General features: G+C 40.1%; 2 protein-coding genes across 2 annotated transcripts; both read left to right on the forward strand.

Annotated features, from left to right (window-relative positions):
- Positions 1–5,110: 5,110 nt before the first annotated feature.
- LOC139191796 (uncharacterized) lies at positions 5,111–5,764 on the forward strand. The gene has a single exon (XM_070812816.1). It carries the CDS (start codon positions 5,111–5,113, stop codon positions 5,762–5,764), a length of 654 nt encoding a protein of 217 aa, XP_070668917.1.
- A 7,723-nt stretch (positions 5,765–13,487) lies between these two features.
- LOC139191797 (uncharacterized) lies at positions 13,488–19,999 on the forward strand. The gene is made up of 7 exons (XM_070812817.1): positions 13,488–14,084; positions 14,598–14,786; positions 14,886–15,682; positions 15,877–15,997; positions 16,149–16,253; positions 19,200–19,772; positions 19,862–19,999. Exons 1-7 carry the CDS (start codon positions 13,488–13,490, stop codon positions 19,997–19,999), a joined length of 2,520 nt encoding a protein of 839 aa, XP_070668918.1.
- The last annotated feature ends 7,037 nt before the right edge of the window (positions 20,000–27,036 follow it).

Raw genomic sequence — 27,036 nt, forward strand, 5'->3', positions numbered from 1 at the left:
GCCACAAAATGAACAGTTTGCTTCAAGTGATACAAAGCAATGGTCAGACCCAAACCAGATTGCTCGAACTAAGAGAAACATGTTGATCAGGCTCGGCAGCTTCCACTTAAAGGTAATTCCCTACAGGCCAAAGTAGTATCTACTCGACCCAAGGCGAATGACTTAGAAAAAAAGGAAGGATTAAGTAGTAGGTCAGATGGATCCGACCAGAGAGTGGAAGCAACACCCGTTGATGTGACCGAGGTCTAGCAGATGATTGATTCGACCATGAAAAAGAGGCCGAAGTTCCCTAAATTCATCCACCTGTATCCAGCTTATGTGGAAAAGTTCGAATATCCTAAAGGTTTCAAGATTCCAGATTTCAGCCTTTTTGCTGGAGAATCATCCTTATCCTCGTTAGAACATGTGGCTCGTTTCACTGCGCAATGCGGAGATGTTAATAGTGACTTTCACAAACTACGGTTGTTCAACTTTTCATTGACAGGCTCAACATTTGCATGGTATATCAACCTCCTACCTAATTCAATCCAAAGCTGGGAGGAGTTGGTCGAGAAATTTCATGAACAGTTTTATCAGCCAGGGATGGAAATGTCAGTTTCTTCATTGGCTAGGATGGCTCAAGCCTCTGATGAGTCACTAATGGATTATCTTACTAGATTTAAATCGGCCAGCAATTGGTGCCAAGTACCTCTCCCCGAAGTTGAATTTGTTGTGCTTGCTCTGAACGGGCTTAACGTGGAGTACAAAAAGAAATTCTTGGGGGTAAACTTTGGGGATATGTATGAATTAGCCTAGCATGTCGAGCAATATGATTATTTGCTCCGAGAAGAGAAGATCTCGAAATCCCTATCTCTAGGAACGATTTACAAAAATCCCATGGTTAGTTAAGCATCGACTGAAGGTGAGGATTCTCAGTACATCAGCGTGGACGCAGCCGAGATAGTAATAGATAAACCATACATTTGCAAGGCATTGACTCAAATTAATTCCAAGGATGCCAAAACCCGCTCGGCCATTCAAGAGACGGCGAAAACATCGAAAGTTTACACTTTTGATATCACAAAGGCCAAAGCAATTTTCAATCAATTGTTATTAGCAAAGATCATCAAACTTCGGCCAGGGCATAATATTCCCAAGGCTGAAGAGCTTAAAGGAAAGACGTATTGCAACTATCATAACTCGACCAAGCATGCCACAAACAATTATGTTGTATTTCATGATGATATCCAGAGCTGGATTGACAATGGCAAGCTAAAGTTTCCTGAAAAATGAATGACGGTTGACAGAGATCAATTCCCTTCGACAACAGTTGGCATGGTAGATGCCCGTTTGCCCAAGAGCAAAGGGAAAAAGAAAGTCGGGTTTGCCCCAGTACAACACATCTTAAAGAAACATTCCTAGCCACGACTCAAGATCGACCTATTTTCCAATGCGCCACCTACCGGGTTTTCAGGACTGGCTATAGTTGAATCCATGTCAGATTCCAGCGAAGAAGAAAATGACGGGTCGATAGTTTTGTGCAGCAATTGTAAGGCATGCGTTGTATTAACCGAACCCAAGGAGAAACAGCCTTAAACTCAGACGCCGACGTCATGAGAGCAATCGATGACCACGACAGCACCTTCAAAGGAACCTAGTGAAGGCCAGCGCTAGAAAGTGTTTGATAGGCTCGGCCCCAAGAAACAGACGGACGACCCTACCTCGGTTAGACGGTGCCTTGATTTCGACGCACCATTTTATAACGAGGATTATTATTCACGTAATTCTAGTAGCTCAAGCTTATCAGCGAATCCAAAAACCTACAGGCTGCCTAAACCACGTGACTAATGTTGGTATAACTACAATTCTCCCATCGACATGTATACCGCACTTTCCAAATCTTAGAAACGTCGACGTCAGCGTATAGATTGCATGGCTCGACGGCAGGCGGCCCAGATTATTTCGGCCACTTAATGGCAGCCGAAAGAGGCTGTGGGGAGCAGAGATGACCGGCCAACCCCAACAATCATGGCTGAGTTACAAGGGCAGAAGGAAACCAATCGCGACTTCGAAACTACCATCGAAGAGTCCGAGAAGCGCATCAAACTCCTCATTCGGCCTGAGGAGATGAAAGCTAGCTTCGAGCAATTTAAGAAAGAGGCCGAAAGCCAATTGTCCCCATTACCTTTGAAAGAGCCACTAATCAAAGTTCGGCAGAATCTGCACCCCTATTCCTTGGCGAATCTTTGGAATACATGAAAGAGTTTCACAAGAAATATTCTGCCAACGATTTGTATGGTTTACCTAAGGTGTGCCAAGAAGCTCTTGACCTGGCACTAACTTACCCCGATGCTAAACAAATCATCCAAAAAACCACTGATCCAGCAATGAAAGCTAGATTCTAGCACATACGCGAGGCTAAGGTTCTCGGCTTCGAGGTCGACCCATACACGAACATTGACATAGCCGAACTCTTTTTTTCTCTCGAAGACCTTCAACACCTTCGATATCACTTCGAAGTTTTCTCGACCATATCCTTATTCGGTTTAACGGTCGATGAGAAAGATCAGGTGGCACGTCTGGACGCTTACCTAGATATAAGGGACGCCCAAATCGCTTATGAGGAACGAGCTCGTAAGACACTGCAGGAGTAAAATCAGACACCAGGCGCATGTAAGCCCGACGACAACAGTCAAAAGGACATAAGGTCGGATTACATGACACAAGAGCAAGAGCATGTTGAGACACACAATAATCAGGCTGATGATGCTCTAACACACTATGCTATAATCCTCACTAACTAGAAGACGACGACCAGGATCCAATGGGCCTTTCAGTCCTTGAAAATATGAAAATCAGCATGGTCCATGTTCTACCTACTGAATTCCAGCTGACTACACACCAACCAAGTTTCTTGGATGGCGATGTGGTCGCGGAGGAAGCAACACAAGTTGATTTCGTCACCACCACTAAAGATGAGTCAGCAAACAATGATGATAAACTTAAAACAGTCTTGGACATCTTGTTTCCCCGTCCCTCATCGGCTAATCTTCAACATTTAAAGCCGTTGTATGTCACAACCCGCATTGAAGGTTACCCAATCTCTAAAATTTTCATCGATTGCAGGGCAACAGTCAATATCATACCTGTATCCATCATGAAAGCATTACGACGATCCAACGACGAACTCATTCCTTTAGGAATAACCATGAGTAGCTTTGTCGGTGACAAGTCTCAAACCAAAGGAGTACTCCTTCTAGAGGTAAACATTGCAGGTCACAATCACATGACCGTATTTTTTATCGTCGACTCCAAGACTGAATATAATGCTTTGCTTGGTAGGGATTGGATCCATCAAACGAATTGCATCCCTTCTTCTTTATACCAAGTTCTCATTTTTTGGGATGGCAAATCGGTCGTGGTCCACCCAGCTGATACTCAGCCATTTGAAACCAACATGATTCAGGCCCGTTAATATGATGATCACATTGGCTACATTACCCTACAGGGTTTTAATGAAGATGGACGGCCGACTCGGATCTTAGTCCAGAAAACCATCGAGGTAGGTGCTGAGATTGTCCACCAGGATTCGGCAAGACTCGGCTTGGCCAACTTGACCCTACCACTGATGATTGATGTCAAAGGCGAGGGGCGTCGGGCCGCGGTTTCATCCACGATGGAACGCCTGCTGGCCCATTGGTATGCTATTTCCAAGCACCTACATTCGAGCATCAACTTAATTGAATTTTTGGCCGAAGAAGATAACGGCCCGGTATTGTCGTTGGATAAAGTTTAGGCCGCACCGGTCGAACTAGAAGACAGTCGACCTCAAATTAAGGACCCTTTAAAGGAAATAAATGTCAGAACGGTCGACGACCCTCGGTCGTTATTTATTAGTGCATTATTACCCCATACCATGAAAGTCGAACTTTGTCAATTACTCAACGAGTTTAAAGATTGTTTTGCTTGGAGTTATCATGAGATGCCGGGCCTTGATCAGAATCTTGTTGAACATGAATTACGCATCAAAGCTGGTTGTAAGCCTTTTCGCCAGCCCACTCACCGGTTCTTGACCGAAGTACAGCTTAGCATAAAGGACGAACTAGTTCGACTTTTAAAAGATGGGTTTATTCGGACCGCTCGATATGTCAAGTGGCTGGCCAATATCATCCCGGTGCTAAAGAAAAATGGTTCCCTACACATCTGTATCAATTTTCATAATTTGAACCTGGTAATGCCCAAAGACGAGTACCCGATGCAGATCTCTGACTTGTTAATTGAGGCCGCAGCACATCACGATATCCTATCCTTTATGGATGGGCATGCCGGTTATAATCAGATTTTCATCACCGAGGTTGATATCCACAAGACTGCCTTTCGGTGTCCTGGGGCACTCGGCACATACAAATGGGTCGTCATGCCATTCGACCTCAAGAACGCCGGGGCTACATACCAACGAGCTATGAACACTATTTTCCATGATTTAATTGGTACCATCGTCGAAGTCTATATTGACGATGTGGTCATCAAATTAGCACGACGGCAGATGTATTTGGATGACCTCCGTCAGGCATTCCTGCGTATGCGCCGGCATAATCTGAAGATGAATCCCGCCAAATGTGCTTTCGACGTATCAGCAGGGAATTTTTTAGGCTTCCTCGTCCATCATTGTGGTATTGAGGTAGACGACAACAATGCTCGCGCATTCATTAATGCTTCACCACTGACGACTAAGAAACAATTACAGTTATTGCTCGGCAAGATCAACTTTCTCAGACGATTCATTGCTAACTCGGCTGGGAAAATGAAAGCCTTTTCCACGCTTTTGAAACTCAAGGACTCTGACACATTCGAATGGCATGCCAAGCACCAAGAGGCATTCATGCAGATCAAAGTCTCTCTAACGACTCCACACGTCCTCGTTCCACTATGATGGGGTCAACCTCTTAAGCTATATATCTTAGCGGTCGAAGAATCCATCGATTGCCTTCTTGCACGTGATAATAACGCTGGGCGAGAACATGCCATTTTTTACCTTAGCCGAAACCTCAACCCACCAGAGATCAATTACTCTGCTATCGAGAAGCTATGTCTTGTTTTATTTTTTGCCGCATCAAAACTCAGACATTACATGCTCTCGTCAGTCACTCAGGTCATTGCCGAGACCGATGTTATTTGTTACATGCTTACTTGCTTGATCGTAAATGGCCGAATCGATAAGTGGATGCTGGCCCTTTTTGAATTCAGCTTGCAATATGTACCCCAAAAAGCTGTCAAAGGTCAAGCTCTAGCTGATTTTTTGGCCCACCACCCTTCCCCGTACGCATTCGGGGGCAATGCCGTTGACATCGGCCTGATACAAACACGTGATAATTATTGGACGATGTACTTTGATGGTTTCAGTACTTCAGTCTCGGCTGGCGTTGGGATCGTTGTTCAATCCTCTACTCATAATCATTGGTATTTTTCTCTCAAGCTCGATTTTGAATGTACAAATAATCAAGCCAAATACGAAGCCCTTGTTATCGGCCTCAGCGTGCTGCATGATTTGTGGGCAACTCATGTCCTTGTTCTTGATGACTCCGAACTTGTCATTAATCAACTCAATGGGACTTTTCATTGCATGAGTTGTACTCTGGCACTTTACCACATGATTGCCAGCTATTTGGCCGAATCCTTCGACATAGTAACTTTCAAACATATTTCACGAGTTCATAGCATTGACGCCGATGAATTGGCTCAAATAGCTTCCGAAGCCCAACTCATGGGGGGCAAATTAGCTTGAGAAATACTTGTGTTACGACAAGTACATTTAGCCTTGATTAATCAACAAGTTCTCCAATGAGACTGCGTGATCCGTACACAGGTCATGTCTTTGCCGTCGTTGTTAGAACGTAAGGACATTATTGAGGTTTGTGCCGTCCAGGCATTACCAGACGATTGGAGAAGGATGATTATGCGATATATTGATAACCCTAACGAAAAACATAACGGACGGACAAGGGTCCATGCCACAAATTACGTGTTATACCAGAATGAGTTATATCGAAAGGTGAGGACAGGTTACTGTTGCAGTGCCTCGACCTGCAAAAAGCTGCTTAAGCAATGGTAGAAGTACACGAAGGAATTTGTGGAGCCCACCAATCTGGACGAAAAATACGTTGGCTACTTCGACGGCACGGCTATTTTTCGCCGAGTATTCTGAAGGATTGTATTGAGTACGCAAAAGGTTGTGTACAGTGTCAAATCCATGGGCCTATAGAGAGAGTATCTGCCAAATTATTACATTCGGTCACTAAACCATGGCCGTTCCGAGGATGGGCCATATATGTTATCGGTAAAATCACCCCATCTTCTGGTGCAGCCAAACATGCGTGGATACTTGTTGCAACGGACTACTTCACCAAATGGGTTGAAGCCAAGTCATATGCCGAGCTAACGTCCAAGGAAGTTTGTAGTTTCGTTGAAGAAAACATTATGACTAGATTCGGTGTGCTAGAAACAATCATAACAGATAACGGTACGATTTTTAGATTCGACAGATTTAAGGACTATACGGCAAATCTAAAGATTCGACTTGAGCAATCTACGCCATACTACCCGCATGCGAATGGACAGGCCGAAACAAGTAATAAGGTTTTTAGTGGTATTCTTGAAAAGATGATAAAAGAAAGGCCAGACATATGACATTTAAGGATAAACGAAGCATTATGGGCTTATCGAACCTCTCCACGGACAGCCATTGAAACGACTCTGTACGCGTTGACTTATAGACACGACGCAATGTTGCCCGTCGAGCTAAGTGTAAACTCATTACGAATAATTGAACATAATAGTTTGTTCAGCGCCGAGTACAGTCAAGCCATGAGACAAGAGCTAGAAGATTTAGAAGATGCTCGACTTGATGCTTATAATTTATTAGTGGCTCAAAAAAAGATCGCCGATCATGCATATAATCAACGAGTTAGACAAAAAACGTTTGGCAAAGGAGAACTGGTTTGGTAAACCGTACTACCCGTAGGAATTAAAGACCCTAGGTTCGGTAAGTGGTCGCCGAATTAGGAAGGGCCATTCGTTATTCATAAAGTCCTCGGCAAGGGGGCATACCATCTTAAAGATCGAACCGGTATTATTCATAAGTTGCCAATCAATGGAAAGTTTTTAAAGAAATACTATCCAGTCACATAGGAGATGCAAGGATAAAAGCTCATTTCATTTCATTAAGTTCAATTCATTGGTCGATTAATTTACAATAATCCTAGGGTGATGAAGGAATAAGAGATTCAAGAACAGCCTTTAGCTCTAGCCATCTCACCTCGCCCATTGTGACCTCAGCTTGCTGATTCCTCTTGTCCATTTTTAGCTGCTCGACTCACTTCATGCCCGCCGCATATTCGGTCAGGCAAGATTTGCCGCCCGACTCAAAATCCTTCGCAAGCTCAGAAGCAATTGTCGACCTACGATTTTGAAGTTCGGCAATTTGACAGTCAAGGTCAGCTAGGGTCTTCTTTTTTACCTTTAAAACTTTGACCTTCAGACGAAGAGTGTCTCGAACAGCTGTTGCAGCTTTCAAGTCATTGTCAGCCCAAAGAGCCTTCACGAAAATACTAAAATATTCTCGGGTCCGTTCTAAGGCGGACGACCTTGAATGATAGCTTCGGCACTCAGTTGACCGTCAACTCTGAGATCGTTCAGACATGCACCTACCGAATCAATGCCCTTGCGCTCGAGGACTTGCGAAGCTGAGAGAGACAAAAGCTTTTGCAACCGAACAAGAACAGTTGATTCGACGGGTTTAGTTGTAGTTGTCAAAGGACCAGCCACTCCCGAAGTGCTTGATAGAAGAGCATCAAACTCGACTTCCCATGAAGGTTGCACACGAAAACAGTTTAGGCGCAAGGAAAATCATAAAAGAATGTAGCAAGGAGGATTTGTTTTAAACCTGTCGAGAGGAGACTTCGGCCATATCTTCAGGTTCATTGCTCGAACCTAAAGAGCTTAATGGCTGAGCCTAATGTTTCAGACTACTTTTTAATGCATGCGGCCGATGAAGGTTATCTACATTCGATGGCCATTGAGGTGGCCAAGAAATATAGATATCACCTTTCGGCGTATAAAATTTTCGGTGAAATGAATAATTGGGCACCTGACATTTAATATTTTCTCGGTTCAGACTTGTTATAACAAATTGACAAAAGAAAGTAATCAAGCCTTACAAAAGTCGAGGTCACTTCTTGAGAGGGGATGCTGAGATCTTGGTCCTGTGGGTGAATTGGAGTTTCTAACGTCGCTTCAGGTTCAACGATATGCCTCTTTCTGCGGTCGGCTACAGGAGGATTAACCTGATCGGTGTTCGCAACCACGGGGGGAGGATCAACGGAAATAGCTTAGGTTGGTCGAGAACGACTCGCCGGTGGAATCTCGTCACTCTCATCATCCTAAAACAAAAAGTATTAATACTTTTTTGACTTAACAAGTAAATGGATTTGACAGCATAATCATACATATTCCAAGATGACTGCCGAATGTTTTGGATTCTTAGGAAGATTCTTCCCAGTTGAAGGGGTTGTTCCCCCCAGTATAGGTACTCATGTCGACCCTGGAGTTGCAGGTGATTCGACCGATGGTACGGTAACTGGCTCAACCACGACCTTGGGGACTTCAGGTATTGGTCGAGCTTGGGTTGTCGGGCTAGCAGAAGAAGGCTGATTCTTCGCTGAAGCTTGAATAACAGAAGCAGGAAGAGAAACACTCGGAGCAGTTGTCCTAGTGGTGTGGCTAGAGATAACATGAATCTCCCGTGCTCCCTTCTTCGCCAATTACTTGACGCATTTTGGGGGACGGGGAGCTTCACCTGCCATCTCAACGTCCGGGTAAGGTCGTTTACTCGGTGTGTTTTGTGCGACGACTTTGGTTGTCTTAGAGGAAGGGGCCAATTTTTTCTTGACCTCTGCCGGGACGACCACGTCCGCCTGTTTCAGTACCCGAACACCTAAGAAAGTGAAATCTCGTTAGCAAAACCATTCAAATGTTTGAAGAATAAAGGTAGAAATAGGGGAATACCTTGGGGCGCCTCTTTAGATTGAAGGGCGGAGGTTTTCTTGGGCCGGCCACCAAAAATTTTGTTGACTACTTCCTCGATCGAAGAGCCAAAGAAGTTATGCGTATATTCTTCCTACCAGTCGTTGAAGATATCGATGCCGAGAGATTCAGGGATAGTTGGTCGAATGCCAAAATTTCTTACACCGTTCCTGAAATTCTTTCTCGGTGTCCTTACACTCCCTTTCTGAGGAACCAGAGACGCGCATTCAGTTTAGAAGGGAGCGAGAAGAAAGTAAAGGCATCGGTTAACCTTGGAGGTAGCCGAGTTGTCGGGCGGCAAAGTGAGGATGATAGACTTCCCAACTTGCTCGGCGAGCATCACAACCAAGGGGAAAGTCACAAGTTAACATGAACGACCCCCAGTTTTGACGAAAAACGGCATCTTCGCTTTCACTCTAAGTCGATGTAGGAAGTCTGATGGAGCGGGGGTATTTTTGACGACGACATATCAAAAATTCATCATCAGAAAGGATATCTAGGCCGAAGAGGTGCTAAAAGACTTATTCGACTCGGTGATGGGGCACTGGTCGAGAGGCCAACTGAAGGCCGAGCGCTACAGTAGACTGGAAGTCGGAGACTTCTGGCCGAAGTATAGAGAAATAAACCTGCAGCTAGAGTTAGAACACCCATAGAGGTTCATTCTGGTGCGGGTTGATCTTGTTGATGGTCGTTTCTGCCAAGCAACGTAGAAGGTTGACGAGGATGGCGGAACTGAGCGCCAGAGAGTGACCACTAGCCAGGGCTTCCGCCACCGGCATATTGTCAACCAAGCATTTATTCGACTTGGTACAACAGATGAACTTATTGTACCAGTAAAATAGGAAGGCCTCGTGTCCCCCTTCTGTAGACAAGCTTCTCCCCGACCAGCAAAATAGAGGATAAGGGTGTTATAGTTCAGAAAATTCTTGCGCAATTTCTGAAACATCTTTTGAAGGCTTTTGACCTTCTTGGCTCAACATCTCGATGGCCCGATCATCGAACAGCGCCTTGAGGTCAAGATTGGATGGGCATCCAATAAAGGTGGCGTCGACTGGGATGCCAGAATGAGGAGTCCCGATGATAGCTGAGATGTCGATGATGGTAGGGGTCATAAGGCCAAATGGAAGGACCATGGTATTGGTGGCCGAGCACCAGAGGCTTAGAGCTGCCATGAGGAGCTCTTTATCCATTGTAATCTCCATGGTCGAGAACTTGATAGCGTCGTAGATACAAAGAGCTTTCCACTTTTTACCAAAATTTTTTTCCATTCGAACGACCTATGTCACCCAATTCGCATTGGTTGAGGGCCAGGATCCTTGGGGTTTTGTTTGGCACCACTTCGACCAATTGAATCCCTGCAGCAAACCTGCCAAACAGTGTTTTTTGAATAGGTTGGTGATAGACGACGACACCGTATCCTTGAAGAGTGGGCCTAGAATTTGGTGAGTAGTATTTAACTCACAATCGAAGCACAGAGTCTTCATGGCATGCTGATCGATGAAATCCTTGCACTTGTTGCATTCGGATGAGAGTTCTGAGACAAATGAGGCCATTGATGAAGGCTAAAAATTTCTGAGATGGAAGTTTCAGATTCCCTGGTTTTTGAAGGTTTTGAGAACAGAGTTGCGAGAAAATTTTAAGAGTTTTGGATAGCGTAAGGTACGAATGGAAGGGATCTAGGTATTTACAGGCACTTGGGACAGAAGGCTAAATGTTTGATTTTCAAAATCAAGGGTGAAATCAAGCGGGAAAGGTACTAATCATTGTACATGCTCAGAAAATTGAGACAAAAGGATCGATATTTTCGCGGTTTGAGGACGCACGATGGCGTGTTACGGCGGGTTTAATGCGAGAGAAACGTTTCGGCTGTCGTATGTTTTCGAGGATCATGATTAAAAGCTGCTAGGGTAACGAGGGGGTTAACATGTGGCAGGATGATTTGGAAATCGAGATCGTGGGGCTACGTCTCATAAGTGCACATGGTGGTAGTTCCCAAGAGTGGGTTTCACTTCTTCAAAGTCGAGGCTTGAATTAAGGAGTATAGGTTGGCGACCTCAGAAGCAAGGGGGCAATGTTTGGGCCCAAAAATATTGTTTTGGGCCAAGTTTAGAATTGTTCTCGGCCCAGTGTTGATTAAGCCGAGTTTAGAATTCTTCTCGGCCTAGAGGCCATGTCTAGGTGTCATTGGGGGTTATCTAGCTTATGGGATGCGCGGTCGAAGTTGGCCATATCCCATCGGTGAATTGGGGATGTGGATGAGTCTTGTTATGATAAGGAGTTTCGACAGGATCAGGATGCTAGAATTGAATATGGCCTGATAACGAGTTATGTTCAAAGTCCTAGTAGGAGTAGGATTGGCCGAGATAAAGTTGGATCAGGAAAATGAGTTCTAATCCGGGAGTGATTGGGATTCAATACAGGTTAGCTGCTATAAATATGGAGGGAAGACATCGAAACAACCCCCTCCAATTCAACATACAAACTGCCCTGCGCAAATTCTCGCTCTACGTGAAACCTTTCAACAACCTTAAGATTTTGTTTTCCTTTTTCACCAACACATCTTCAGTTTGGATAAACAGCACTGTGAAGGCAACCGGTGAACATCTTCAGTTTGGATAAACAACACTGTTGCCGTAGAATCAATCGACCGTGAAGCACCTTCAGTTTGGATAAACAGCACTGTGACAGGGCCGACTGGTTATCTATCCAAGTCTCGGTCGAGAAGGATTTTCGAATCCTTATCGGCAGAGGTCATCTCGTTAGCCTTTTCGGCGAAGCAAGGTGTTACAAGTTACTATACTCGGCTCATTGAACGCTGAGTCGTTTATGATTGGTTATTCGCAAGTAGGTTTTAGAGTTCGGCATTCTGACGGCCGAACCACTTTCACAATCAAGACATACATTTTTTTTGAGTATGTGTCCCTATACTTTGGTGTCGATTCGGCATGCTTATACTCTCACGAACATAATCACCGTGACCGAATCCGATGCCGATGATTTGTGAACTTCGCAGAACTAGTAGCTTTGTCTACAAGCTCTAGAACCTGAAGGTCGAGACATGTTCCTTCCTCGGCCGCAGTCTCAAGATCAAGAAGTCAACCACGCACCCAACGCAACATCAACAAATTTTACTCCTCGACCGAGCTCGGCTGACGAGTTGGCACGCCCAGCATACAACCGAATGACGTAGTTATCTTAATAATTACTCGTCCTGCGCACCACGTAGGCTTGGTAGTTTTTATGGTCAACAATACCTCATAGAATTACTCACTGAAATTCCTTACAAAACACTCAGAATACAAAACATTAACATGGCCTCAGAGCCTATATTGGATTAAAAACCAGCTGGGCTTTGTGAAGCTGTTTTTAAGGGGAGATTTCGAGTATTTGAAACCCAGAAAGTGATTCAAGAACCAAGAAATGTCTGGATCAAGTAGCAGTAGTGGTGAGCTTAGAACTCCTATTTTTAATGGAGATAACTATGATTTCTGGAGGATAAGGATGACCATCATTTTCAAGTCTCAAGACCTATGGAAAATGGTTCAAGAAGGGTATGAAGTCCCAGATTCAGATGATGAGTCAGAGGATGATGAATAACTCATTGCAACTTGAAGAGCATCTTTGAGAGAAAATGGGATGAAAGATGCTAAGGCGCTGGGGATAATACATAAGGAGCAATCTCAGATGCTATTTTTCCCATGATATCAAATGAATAAACATCCAAAGCTGCTTAGGAAGTTCTTCAAAGAGAATACAGAGGTGACAATAAGGTAACCAAAGTAAAGCTTCAATCTTTAAGATGTGATTTTGAATATACTCGCATGAAAGAAGATAAACCCCTTAATGATTACTTTACTAGGTTGTTGGATGTTGTGAATCAAATGAAAACTCTTGGTGAAGAACTACCTAGGGAAAGACTTGTACAGAAATTGTTAATCAGTTTGACAAAACCCTATGACTCTATAGTAAATGTTATAGAGGAAACCAATGACACTGATACATTTGATACATAAGAGGTTACAGCCTCATCAAGAGCTTTTGAGCAAAGGCTAGAGAGACATGCTGATGCAGCCACAGAAAAGGTTTTTCAGTCAATTCTAGAAAGGGAAGTTCAACTGGGCAATACAGCAGTTTCAAGCAACAAAAGAAGCCATGGAAAGGGAAGTCTAAGAAATAGGAAGGAAGGCCAAGTGAGTCTACCAGAAACAATGGTGCTGGTAGGACAAAACCACAGTGTACAATCTATGATAAGGCCCATTTTGGTGTCTGTTGGTTCAAAGGGAAACCTAAATGCAGTAAATGTAACAAGTTTGGTCACTTGTCCAAAGATTGTGGTTCTAAAATAAACCAACTAGTGAACTATGCATAAAAGACTAATTGAGAAAAACAAAGATATATGGTATATTGACAGTGGGTGTAGCAATCATATGACTGCACAGGAATCCCTACTTATCAATATTGACAAAGAATTCACTGGGAAGGTTAAGATGTGCAATGGTCAACTTGTAAGTGCCACTGGTAGAGGCACTTTGGTGATTGACACAAAGCAAGGAAGGAGATACATCAAAGAGGTTATGTTGGTACCTGGACTTGATGAGAACTTATGGAGTGTGGGCCAAATGATTATACATGGTTATTTCTTACTCTTTAGAGATTCCATGGTTGAAATCTTTGATGACAGGAGTTTGCATAACATGGTCATAAGAGTAGAAATGACAGAGAACAAGAGTTTCCCATTGCCACTCAACTATAATCAAGCTATCTCACTGAGGGCTAGTGTCATTGAAAGCACATGGTTGTGGTACAAGAGATATGGTCACTTGAACTTTCAAAGCTTAAAAGATGTGCAGAGAATGGATATGGTTCAAGGATTACCAAAACTACATGGAGAAAAAGAAATATGTGAAGGGTGTGTTCTAGGCAAGCACCACTGGGAAAGTTTTGAAGCAGGAAAGTCTTGGAGGGCTACACAACCATTGGAAACCATCTATATTGATGTATGTGGTCCAATGCAAACTGCAACAGTGAGTGGTAATAAATACTTCCTAACCTTCATAGATGATTATTCTAGAATGTGTTGGGTGTACTTCATGAGACAAAAATATAAGGTATTTAGTATATTCAAGAAGTTTAAAATGATGGTTGAATTGCAATGTGGTTACAAGATCAAGAAAATAAGAAGTGATAGAGGAGTGAATATACCTAAATTGAATTCAACTCTTTCTGTGAAAACATGAGATTGGAAAGATGGTTGACAGTGGCATACCTCTCAATAAAATGGGGTTGCTGAGAGGAAGAACAGAACCATAATTGAAATGGCGAAATCCATGCTCCATGAGAAAGAGATTCCTTATCAATTTTGTGGAGAAGCTGTGAATACAGCTGTTTATTGGTTAAATAAATGCCCAACAAGTTCCTTGGAAAAGAAAACTCCATTTGAAGCCTTTAATGGAAGGAAACCAGGTGTGAAACACCTAAAAGTGTTTGGCTCAATATGCTATGCACTAATACCATCACACTTGAGACACAAATTGCAGGAAACCAGCAATAAGTGCATTTTTGTAAGTTATGGTAACTGTGAAAAAGGGTATAGATTGTTTAACTTGAAAACACAGAAAATCAATATCTTAAAGGATGTGGTCTTCAATGAAGATACAAGGTGGAATAGGGAAGATGGTGTAAAAGTTAACATATCAGTACCAATGATAATTGGTGGAACTGACAATGTAATTGAGTCACAAACTCAAATCTTTGCTCACTTACCAAATCAATCCCAACAATCTCAGTTGTAGTAATCACCTCAACATACTTCACCTCAAACTTAGAGTGAAAGTTCTCAAAATCCACAGAATGCTATCTCCCAAAACTCCACTCCTAGTTCTACTCCTGTGAAACTGAAGAGCTTGAGTGAGATATATGTAGCCTGCAATTTCTGCATAGTGGAGCCTGAGAACTTTGAAGAAGCTGAGAGTGATATAGCTTGGAAGAAAGCTATGGAAGATGAAATGGCAATGATTGAGAAGAATTCCACTTGGGAATTAGTTAATAGGCCTAGTGAAAAGCCTATGATAGGTTTCAAATGGGTTTATAAAACTAAACTTAACATGGATGGCACAGTGCAGAAAAACAAAGCAAGATTGGTAGCAAAAGGTTACTTTCAACAACCAGGAGTTGATTTCAATGAGACCTTAGCTCCAGTAGCTAGATTGGACACCATTAGAACTCTGATTTCTCTTGCTGCCCAAAAAGGTTGGAATTTATTCCAACTTGATGTCAAATCTGCGTTTTTGAATGGTGTACTTGAGGAGGAAGTTTATGTTGATCAATCTCAAGGTTTTGAAGTCAAAAATGAAGAGAACAAAGTCTATAGGTTAATAAAAGCATTATATGGGCTCAAGCAAGCTCTAAAAGCATGGTACAGTGAGATTGACACTTACTTTTCACAAAGAGGGTTCAAGAAAAGTCCTAGTGAAGCCACTGTGTATGTGAAAGGAGGAAATGAAACTGATGTGCTCATGGTTGGAATTTATGTTGATGATGTGGTATTCACTGGCAACAATGAGAAGATGATGATGGATTTCAAAGAAGATAAGATGCAGAAGTATGAAATGTCAGACTTGGGGTTATTGCATCATTTCCTTGGAATTGGAATTATTTAGGGAATTGAAAGGATATTTATCCACCAAAAGAAATATGCTCAGACCTATTAGATAAGTTTGGTCTTTAATGTTGCAAATCAGTAGCTACACCACTGATCTCAAATGAGAAACTCATTAAAGATGATGGAATAGAACTCGGAAACTCCAATCTTTACAGGAAAATTGTTGGAAGTCTTCTCTACCTAACTGCCACTAGACCTGATGTGATGTTTGCAGCAAGTCTGCTTTCTAGGTTCATGTGTAATCCAACTAAAATTCACATGGGAACAGCTAAGAGGGTACTCAGATAGATTGCAGGAACCATTGATTATGGTATCAAATATGACAAAGGTAAGGCTGCCATTCTAGTTGGATTCTGTGATAGTGATTGGGGTGGCAGTGATGATGATATGAGAAACACTTCAAGGTATGCTTTCACTCTTGGTTCAGGGTGTACTTTCACTGTTTGGTTCAGTGAAGCAGCAAAGTGTTGCTTTGTCCATTGTAGAAGCTGAATATGTATCAGCTGCAGAAGCCACTTCACAAGCTATTTGGGTTAGGTGATAGGAGCATATTTATGCAACTTAGTGAGCTTGCTTCTTGGCATTTACTTAGTTTAACTCTAGTTATTTTAGTACTTTAAGCTATTTTCGTGTGTTTGTAGGTTCAAATAACAAAGTTGGCAACAAAGTGCTATTTGGAGCATTTTGGAGCATTTTTGGGCCAAGATTGGATAGTGCAAGCATGGAGACATGAGGATGGACGTTTTTGAAGATTATAAGGCTAGAAATCAGCATGTGTGTGTGCAAGTGTGTTGACCTACAACTACAAACACTCATCCACTACACCCATTACATCCACTCATTACCAAACACTCATCCACTACACCGATTACATCCACTCTTACATCCACTCATTACCAAACATCCATCTACTACACCTATTACATCCACTCATTACCAAACATCCATCCACTACACCCATTACATCCACTCATTACCAAACATTCATCCACTAAACCCATTACATCCATTCATTACCAAACACTCATCCATTACACCCATTACATCCATTCTACATCCACTCATTACCAAACATCCATCCACTACACCCATTACATCCACTCATTACCAAACATCCATCCACTACACCCATTACATCCACTTATTACCAAACATTCATCCACTAAACCCATTACATCCACTCATTACCAAACACTCATCCACTACACCCATTACATCCACTCATTACCAAACATTCATCCACTACAGCCATTACATCCACTCATTCACTCATTACCAAACATTCATCCACTACACCCATTACATCCACTCATTACCACAACACTCACTCACTACACCCATTACATCCACTCATTACCACAATATACACCACTACCACCTTAATTAGATGGTGGTCCTCTCCCTAGCCTATAAATACATCCACCCTTCACCATAACAAGGGGATCAGAAAAAAATCGATCTAAAGACACTACATTCATATCTCACAACTCCATACACTTACACTTCCATTCCTTAGCCGTGAGCACCATCCATTCATCCATTCATTTCCCATATATCTTAAAACACAACTCCATACACTCCCTTCCCTTGGCCGAGACATTCACCAATCCTAAAAATATTCATAACCTTTCCATATATCCATACACATCCTTAGAAACTTGTGCTGCAACAAGGTGGTGAAAATGAAGGTCCTTGGCGTTTCAAGCTTGAAACTTTGGAGCGTTTTAGGTGTACTTCGTTCTTGCTTTCAATGTCTAAATTTGTTTATCTTTGCTTTGTGAGTATGAGGAACTAAAGCCCCCCTTAGCTAGGGGGAATTCGAAACTATGTTCATGCTTGCAATATGATTTGATTACTTTCAGTTATGATTCATAAGTTGTGATTTTTTACTCATCCATTTGAATTAAAACTGATTTGTGTATGTTGGTTAAGAGTGCATGCTTAATTTTCATGCATAAATCTGATGCTAGGATATAAGGAAGTTTCACCTAATCGTTATGAACTTATATTCACAAGTAGTAAAGGTTGCTCGTCACAACCGTGTTAAGTAAATTCTTGGCATAAGTTTCATGCAATTCATAGTTACAAGTGTTTTGTCAATGCTTATGATTTTCATAGATTTAATGATTCTTGCTTGTATCTCTATTATGCAATTCATGTAGGGAATCTGTGGGGAATGCTTTGGGTTGTTGTATGCAATCATCCAATTCAATGAAATTAGGAAAATCTGAGGGTTCATTAATGCAATTCACAGTTAATCTGGGCCGTTGAGAATTCATAGTTTATTGAAAAGCAACTGGAAATCGTTTTGTTTGCAAGTGTGTCATGTGTGGAGAAGACCTCCCAGCTAGCCTTCCATCCATTCAATTTACTCAAATTCTTGCATATTTCATTAGTTCTTTAATTTACTTGTTTTGTTTTCAAATTCATCAAAACCAAAACCCCCTTTACCTTGTTGAGTTATATTAGTTAGAAACTGATTTAGTTTGTGCTTTTAAGTATTTCGAACCAAGTTGAAACCAAAATTCGTCCAAAAGTGTGTTTAGAGTCCAAATCTGCCCAATTTGTGTTTTTAGGCAGATTTGAGTGTTTTTAGCTTGTTTTGAGTTCTTTGAGTTTGTTTTGAATTCTTTGAGTCTAGTTTAGTGTTTTTAACTTTGTTTATATGTTTTTAAGTCAGTTTAGAGGTTATTAGCAAGCCTTCCTAATCCCCGGTCCATAACGATCCATACTTACATTCTTTACTACAATTGATACAAGAGGGTTTAATTTGTGTGTTAAGTTATTTTCGCACCAAATTTTTGGCGCCGTTGCCGAGGATTAGCAACTTTGCTAATCCCCCGTTGTTTCTTTTACATGTCTTTTGTTTTAGTTACTGACTTTGTTTTTGTTTTTGTCTTTTATTTTTACTTTTGATAAGTAAGACATGGATTTTGCTACCATTCAAGCTCAATTGGCGAAACTTACTTCTCAATTGTCACAACAAGCCGAAAGGACCATAATGCAAAGTATCCCGACATGTGGTGTGTCCTATGGGCAAGGATATCCAACTCATCAATGTTCTCAATTCGCTGCAAATGAATATGCTTGGGGTTATGAAGGCCATAGCCAATCATGGGACAACATGTTTTCCAACGCTTACAATTCGGATTGGAGAGATTGTTCAGATTACATGTGGGGAGAACCTCAACAATTCCAACAAGATGGATATTGGCAGCAAGAAGAGGAGTTATATTCAAGACCTATGTAGCCACCACAACAATCTGCTCAATTCAATTCAGGTACGTCTTTGGATAATGATATGTTTAATAAGTTACTTACTTCTTTGAACTAGGAAGTAGAAAATCAAAACAAAGAGATGCAAAATCAAGCCAAGAAGACGGGCAAATTGGAGATGCAAATTGGGCAGATTATGGAGTTCATGGCACAAATTCAAGAGCAAAGTGAACTCTCCAACTCAACTATTGAAAATTTTTAGGAAGATTTTGAAATCCATGATGCTATCATTTTGGGAAGTGCTATGGAGGTTGGAGCTGACCTAAAAATGTCCAAACATAGCCTAGAAGTGGATGAGGAGCTGCTGATTGAGGAGGAGGAAGAAGACATACACACGACAAGGGTAGAACAACCCTTGCCGCAGCCCCCTAAGCCCTCTAAACCACCCATCACAAGTAAGGACGTCCCAATTTCATTTCATTCTAATGTTATTCCTCCGAATGCACTTTTTCCTCACAGGTTTTTAATTCCCAAGAAAGATGAGAGTGAAAAAGACATTCTGGAAGCCATTCCAAAGGTGCAAAGTGATATCCCAATTCTTGGCACACCAAGTCAAGTTCCAGATTGTGTTGAAGTGTTCAAAGAACCTTGTACACCAAGAAGAAGGAGTCAAGAGAAAGAAGTGGCTGGCGAATGTGTAAATTGCATCAAGGAGGTTGTACATGAGACAACAAAGCCCAAAGAAGTTGAATTTTATGACACGGGACAAGGCCCAACCATCACATTCAATCTAGCCAAGTTCAATATCCCTGCAACCTTCAAAGATGTGGTGTTCGTAATTGAGTTTGCGCCGGAGCAAGCAAGTAAGCCATCTTTTCCAACTTCGATTTTGTTTTCTACAACTTGCTGATTTTGATGATTCAGGCACCTACACTAGAATTTAAACCATTGCCGGATCACTTCAAGTATCACCTTTCGTTTAAGGATTCAATGTGTGAGCACTTTGAGAAGCATGTCGTGAAGAATGTACCCCTCTATGCCGTGGGCCTTGTTCAAGCTTAAATGGAGGTATCGTCCTGCTAGAAGACGTTAAAGCAAGCGCTTCTTAGGAGGCAACCCATGTACTCAAATAAGGAAGATTTTGGAATTGCTCCACGATTGGTTTTGCGTTCCTAAAAACCTTCCCTTTTCCGCAGTTTTATTTTGTCATGATTGTCATTTTTATTTGTTGCTTGTTTAATTGTTTTTGGTGTGGGTTTATTTTGAAACATTGACAGACACGCAAGGTATTTTTACATTCATTTTCCAAAAATTTGATGCGAATAATAACTTAACACACAAATTAAACCCTCTTGTATCAATTGTAGTAAAGAATGTAAGTAGGGATCGTTCTGGACCGGGGATTATGAGGGCTTGCTAATAACCTCTAAACTGACTCAAAAACGTAAAACAAAGTTTAAAACACTAAACTAGACTCAAAGAATGCAAAACTAAACTATAAAACACTAAAACAACTCAAAAGACTCAAAACAACTCAAAACAAGCTAAAAGACTCAAATCTGCCACTAAGAGTGAAATTGGATGAAATAGGTTTTAACTTGGTTCAGAACACTTAAAAACACAAACGAAATCACTTTCTAACTAATATGACTCAACAAAGTAAAGGGGGGTTGGTTTTGACGAATTTGAAAACAAAACAAGTAAAGTAAAGAACTAGTGAAATCTGGATGAATTTGAGTGAATTAAATGGATAAAAGGCTAGCTAGGAGATTCTTCTCCACACACGACACACTTGCATACAAAACGATTTCCAGTTGCTTTTCAATAAACCATTAATTCTCAACGCCCCAGATTAACCGTGAATTGCACTAATTAACCCTCAGATTTTCCAAATGTTATTGAATTGGATGATTGCATACGACAACCCAAAGCATTCCCCACAAGTTCCCTACATGAATTGCATAATAGAGATACAAGCAAAGTTCATTAAGTTCTATGAAAATCATAAGCATTGAGGAGGCACTCGTTACTATGAATTGCATGAAACTTATGCCAAGAATTTATTTAACACGATTGTGACTAGCAACCTTCACTACTTGTGAATATAAGTTCATAACGATTAGGTGAAACTCCCTTATATCCTAGCATCAAATTCATACATGAAAATTAAGCGTGCACTCTCAACCAACACACACAAATCAGTTTTTATACGAACGAATAAGTAAATTGAATTTATAACTTATGAATCACAACTGGATGTAATCAAATCATATTGCAAGTATGAACATGGTTTCGAATTCCCCCTAGCTAAGGGGGGTTTAGTTACTCATAATTGTAACAAAATCAGAAAATAACAAAGTAGACATTGAAAGCAAGAACGAAGTACACCTAAAAACGCTCCAAAGTTTCAAGCTTGAAGCGCCAAGGACCTTCATTTTCACCACCTTGTTGCAGCACAAGCGTCTAAGGATGTGTATGGATATATGGAAAGGTTATGAATGTATTTAGGATTGGTGAATGTCTCGGCCAAGGGAAGGGAGTGTATGGAGTTGTGTTTTGAGATATATGGGAAATGAATGGATGAATGGATGGTGCTCATGGTTAAGGAATGAAAGTGTAAGTGTATGGAGTTGTGAGATGTGAATGTAGTGTCTTTGGATGGATTTTTTCTGATCCCCTTGTTATGGTGAATGGTGGATGTATTTATAGGCTAGGGAGAGGACCACCATCTAATTAAGGTGGTAGTGGTGTATGTTGTTGTAATGAGTGGATGTAATGGGTGTAGTGGGTGAGTGTTGTGGTAATGAGTGGATGTAATGGGTGTAGTGGATGGATGTTTGGTAATGAGTGGATGTAATGGGTGTAGTGGATGAGTGTTTGGTAATGAGTGGATGTAATGGGTGTAATGGATGGATGTTTGGTAATGAGTGGATGGAATGGGTGTAGTGGATGAGTGTTTGGTAATGAGTGGATGTAATGGGTGTAGTGGATGGATGTTTGATAATGAGTGGATGGAATGGGTGTAGTGGATGAGTGTTTGGTAATGAGTGGATGTAAGAGTGGATGTAATGAGTGTAGTGGATGGATGTTTGGTAATGAGTGGATGTAATGGGTGTAGTGGATGTGTGTTTGTAGTTGTAGGTCAACACACTTGCACACACACGTGTTGATTTCTAGCCTTCTAATCTTCAAAAACGTCCATCATCATGTCTCCATGCTTGCATTATCCAATCTTGGCCCAAAAATGCTCCAAAATGCTCCAAATAGCACTTTGTTGCCAACTTTGTTATTTGAATCTACAAACACACAAAAATAGCTTAAAGTACTAAATAACTAGAATTAAACTAAGTAAATGCCAAGAAACAAGCTCACTAAGTTGCATAAATATGCTCCTATCATTAGGTTTGTTCTAAAAAACTTTGGAGAGATGCAAGTAGATGCCACACCTCTAATGTATGACAATACATCTGCCATAATCATGACAAGGAACCCTGTCTTCCATCAGAAGACAAAGCACATCAAAAGGAAATACCATTTCATAAGAGAAGCTTTGCAAAAGAATGTGATTGAACTGTTCTACTGCAAATCAGAAGAGCAAATTGTAGATATCTTTACCAAGGCATTGCCTAAGGAAAGATTCGTGTATCTCAGGGAGTTACTTGGAATGCAAGCAGGAAACAGTTTGAAGGGGAGTGTTGGAAGTTAAACAGTCTCCAGCTACACAAACAAGAAGCTAATGGCTAGATTTGTGTAAATAGGCTAACGACTAGTTTTCTCAAGCTAAATTTCAAAAGACAAATGAAGGGCTGAGATTGAAACTGTGCTGTAAGGCCTAGATTAGAGTAGTACAATGTTAGGTTGTGTTCCTTGTCTTATTCCTAAATTGAGATAAGAATGTTGACTGTAAAACCCTACTACTCTGATGATATATATATGAAATGAATGCTGCTGCAATGACAAGCAACCGTCACTCTTATTCTCATTCCCTCTTGCTCTGAATACCTCATAGAATTACTCACTGAAATTCCTCACAAAACACTCAAAAACAAAACATTAACATCCAACAGTTTTGGGCCAATATATCATGTATCTTGCCAAATACTAAGATGTTGTCACATCGATATTTTCTTTCCTTATATAAAATTTCATTTTAACAAACAAGTATATGGACATAATATCGACAATTATGTAGTTGAAGTCCTATAGCATCAATAAACAACACGTTAACAGTTGATATGTTTGTCGATATTTAAGTGGTTTCGTTTACAACATTAAAATTTATATGTGAAATAGTTATACTGAAATGAGACTATATATATAAACCAAGGCTTGAAAACGCTCTAAAAGCACACCATGATTATGAAGTTCTTTAAGCATTCCGGTATCGAAATTGTCGGAAACTACATGTTCATCTATGGCAACCCTAAGAAGTAGATTCATTCCTCATTTTGTAAGGCTTCCATAATATTCTTTTGTATCTTGTCCACTATCTGGCACGAATGTGTCATAAAATAATTCGTCATCCATCTCGAACGAAAGGATGAGTTTCTAGTTTTCATCTAGGGTTTGCATGTCTAGCTCTAGGGCAAACCAGTAGTAAAAACCCTTGAAGTACATTTGGGAAGAAGGAAACCAAACCACAATACTAGGCATATCAAATTTGATCTCTGTCCAAGAGTTTGAACTTACAATATACACCTCTGCCGTGTGAGGGTGAAACAAAATCCAAAAACCCTCGAAATGCATTATGATCTTAGAACTTTGCAATCTTTAGATTTTTTATCGTATCCAAATCACACAGCTACTCCAGTGGACTGGAATATCTTTATTTATTTCAGGGGAGTGAGATGAAGGCACAACTTCGGAAGAAGCTTGGATTCCTTTAGTGCCTGATTGCATAGAAAAACATATTCAGAGTAATATGTTAGGCAAATAATTCCAAGACAATCGCCTGCAATGTCCAAATACTAATGCTTTAGCCCTAAGGAAACTGGAACATTGAGGAGATCTTGAAGGTAATAGACATCACTATTGTTGTCTTTGCAAGGATCTAGAAGTGACAACAAAATTTTCATGGAGTCATCGTTGGTGTTGTTAAGGTTGCAACGCTTGAAAAGGATGCATGTTGTGTGTAAATTTGTTTGCCAATGAATTTTGGAGAGGTGCACATCCACAAAGCTAGGGTTACTGATGAATTTGTACCACTATTTACGAACACATTTGAATCACAGCAGAGATTTCGGAGGAGGCCATGATAAGATCTGCAGCACCATTTCTTCTGGCATTTTGCAAAAGTACGCCATTTTCTGAGAAATGAACAAAATGGATTCTTAATCACAGGGACATACTGCAAATGAAACGTATGCAAAAGGAAAGATCTAGAAATTAAAAAAAAAAAAAAAAAGTGGTTGCTCTTTTTTGTTTCTTAAAATTTCAAAACAGCGTGTTTGTCTCCTTGCACTTGAGTTTGGATGTTCCTCCTAAGAATAGTTTAGTAGATTATCGCCTTGTCACAAATAGTAGTTGAAATTCTGTTGTTGAGGTTCAGGAAAGAGAGGAGATTGCATTCTCTGAAATTATATAATTAAGTTTGAGAATTGACAAAAACTGGTGTTTCTCTTTCAATGCTTTGAAATGAAGCCAATTGCCTGTAGTGTATAGCTAGAAATGAAATTTGTGGATACAAAAACTAAATATGATAATTGGTGGTTTGAGCTGCCTGCTTTGTGAGAGAATTATCGGAGAAAGAAATGTGATTTGTTTTAGGTTGAATGTGAAGAAAAGAACCATATGCTTCTCTTATTTTCATTTTTATCATTTTGTTGATCTTAATTGAAAATAGGTTTTTTAGTGAAAATGGTCTCTGAAATTTTCCTACCTCCTCATTTTGGTCCCTGAAATTTGAAATAAATAGAAGTGGTCATTGAGTTTATTCTTCATCAATCATTTTGGTCATTTCGTAAGAATTTCTATTAAATGAGGACAAAAATTAAAAAAAATACCCTCAATTTAATAAACCATGGGCCAAAATGATTTGACAAAAATTGAGGGTACTTTTGTTATTTTGGTCCTTATTTAATGGCGATTTTTCAAGGAATGACCAAAATAATTTATCATGGACAAACACAGGGAGCACTTCTATTGATTTCAAATCTTAGTGACTAAAGTGAGGAGTTATGCAAATCTCAAAGGCCATTTTGGTTAAAAAGCCTTGAAAATATTTGTTAATACTACCTTTCATCATCAATTGAGGACTTTGAAAATATTTTTTTGGGGAAATAAGTCAAAATAATTATTTTTGAAATCTAAATTTACTAAAATGATTAGTCTTTCAGTATGTCGTCAATATTTAGTCTTTCAATATGTCATCGATATTTAGCCTTTCAATATGTCGTTGATATATAATTTTGATCAGTTTAGCAAATGAGATTTGATTTCTAATCATTTTAGCCCACCTTCCTCAGATTGTTGTGGTTGTATATAGAAATTATGATCCAATATAAATGAGAATTCAAAAACTAGAACTACTGAACCTGTTTGAACGGATGAATATCTAGAAATGGAGATCAAGTTAAATTACCATATAAACCAAAATTTTATGTTAATGTATGATGAACATCAAAATTATAATTTACATATATAAGCCTTTGCTACGGCTAGAGTTAACTTATGCTACAAGTATGAATTCTACTGTAATACATTGGAAAATGTAAACTGCCATTTGAACTCCAGTTGAAATTAACCCTCTGAACTATTTTTTTTTGTTAAGTTAACCTCCTGAACTATTTGAAATAAGCCAGTTGACCCCTTGTTGGTAGATTTCATCTACTATTTCATCAAATTCAAAGGAAGATTAGTCTTTTCTTCATCAATTCTTACTTGTCAACTATAACCAACAATGTAATTATGACATGTGAAAACAGACAATGTAAACATTTGATTTTTTTATGTTTCCTCAGTATGTTATATATTTTTGAATTAATTTGTGTCCATGTGTCAAAATTTTATTGGCGGTTATAGCTGACAAGTAACAATTAATGATGAAATGACTAATTTGTCCTTGAATTTGATAGAATTGATTCCGCAATCTAACGGTAATGGGTTAATTGACTGATTTTAAATAGTTCGGGGGGTTAATTTACCAAAAAAATAGTTTAGAGGGGGTCAATTTCAACTGTGATGATAGTTCAGGGCCAAACCGCACTTTACCCACATTGGAATACATTGATGCAGAGCTTCCGCCGATCGATAGATCTTTTGTGAACGTATTTAAACTCAGTTCGGTCATGCAATTCCAAGAAATGTATAGATTGGAGCATATACCAGATCAAGTGCAAGTGCAACTACTTTATCCAGATAACAAATATAAACGAGTAATGCTACATTTATTATCTACTTGTATCATAATTTATATGATTCGCAAACGTATGTGAATCATCTCTCTATTAGAAAAATGAACAAATAAATAGGTAAGAATAATATTTTTTTAATATAAATTCATCATTCATTTACACCGCATCGTCACATGCGACGTTTCAATCAGTCAACTTATCACATAGATTCTTAATATAATTCTATCGTGGTCAAATAAAAAAGCAGTGTGAAATCGATCAATGGAATTATAAATTCCTTCCAATTATTCGTATAATAACGGACACTTCAATTATTGGACAGTTCGTTTCTTCTTGGAAACGTCCTGCAATCTGAGTCAACCCACAGAGCGGAGTAAATAAATAAAATGGAGCATTTCTGCTCACCATCGTTGATATGGTGAATGTCGTTATACAGCTAATCATTTGTCATGTGTTATTTCATTTAATTTTAGTGAACTTTCATATTAAATGTTATTTTTTTAATTTAAAAAAAAATAACCAAAGTTAAATAAAATGACACGTAGTAGATAATTAAGTTTACGATAAAATTAAGATGGTGAACAAAAATACTCTCTAAATAAAAGTGTATTTGAAAGGTCTTCTAACAACGGCAACAACAACTACAAAATAATAACAATGAAAGCGTAGTGGGCGACCTCAACAAACAAACCTTTGGTCCTTTTTCGTTTCATGATTCCATTTCCCTAGTCCGAATACACAGTAAGG

Source organism: Malus domestica, chromosome 15 (assembly GCF_042453785.1).
Source record: "Malus domestica chromosome 15, GDT2T_hap1".
Taxonomy (NCBI): domain Eukaryota; kingdom Viridiplantae; phylum Streptophyta; class Magnoliopsida; order Rosales; family Rosaceae; genus Malus; species Malus domestica.

Coding starts and splice junctions, on each gene's coding strand:
- LOC139191796 (XM_070812816.1), top strand. CDS start 5,111: ATGCTCTCGTCAGTCACTCAGGTCATTGCCGAGACCGATGTTATTTGT.
- LOC139191797 (XM_070812817.1), top strand. CDS start 13,488: ATGACTGCACAGGAATCCCTACTTATCAATATTGACAAAGAATTCACT. Junction 14,085..14,597: donor GTCCAATGCAAACTGCAACA/GTGAGTGGTAAT, acceptor CACAAATTGCAG/GAAACCAGCAATAAGTGCAT. Junction 15,998..16,148: donor ACATGGGAACAGCTAAGAGG/GTACTCAGATAG, acceptor CTCTTGGTTCAG/GGTGTACTTTCACTGTTTGG.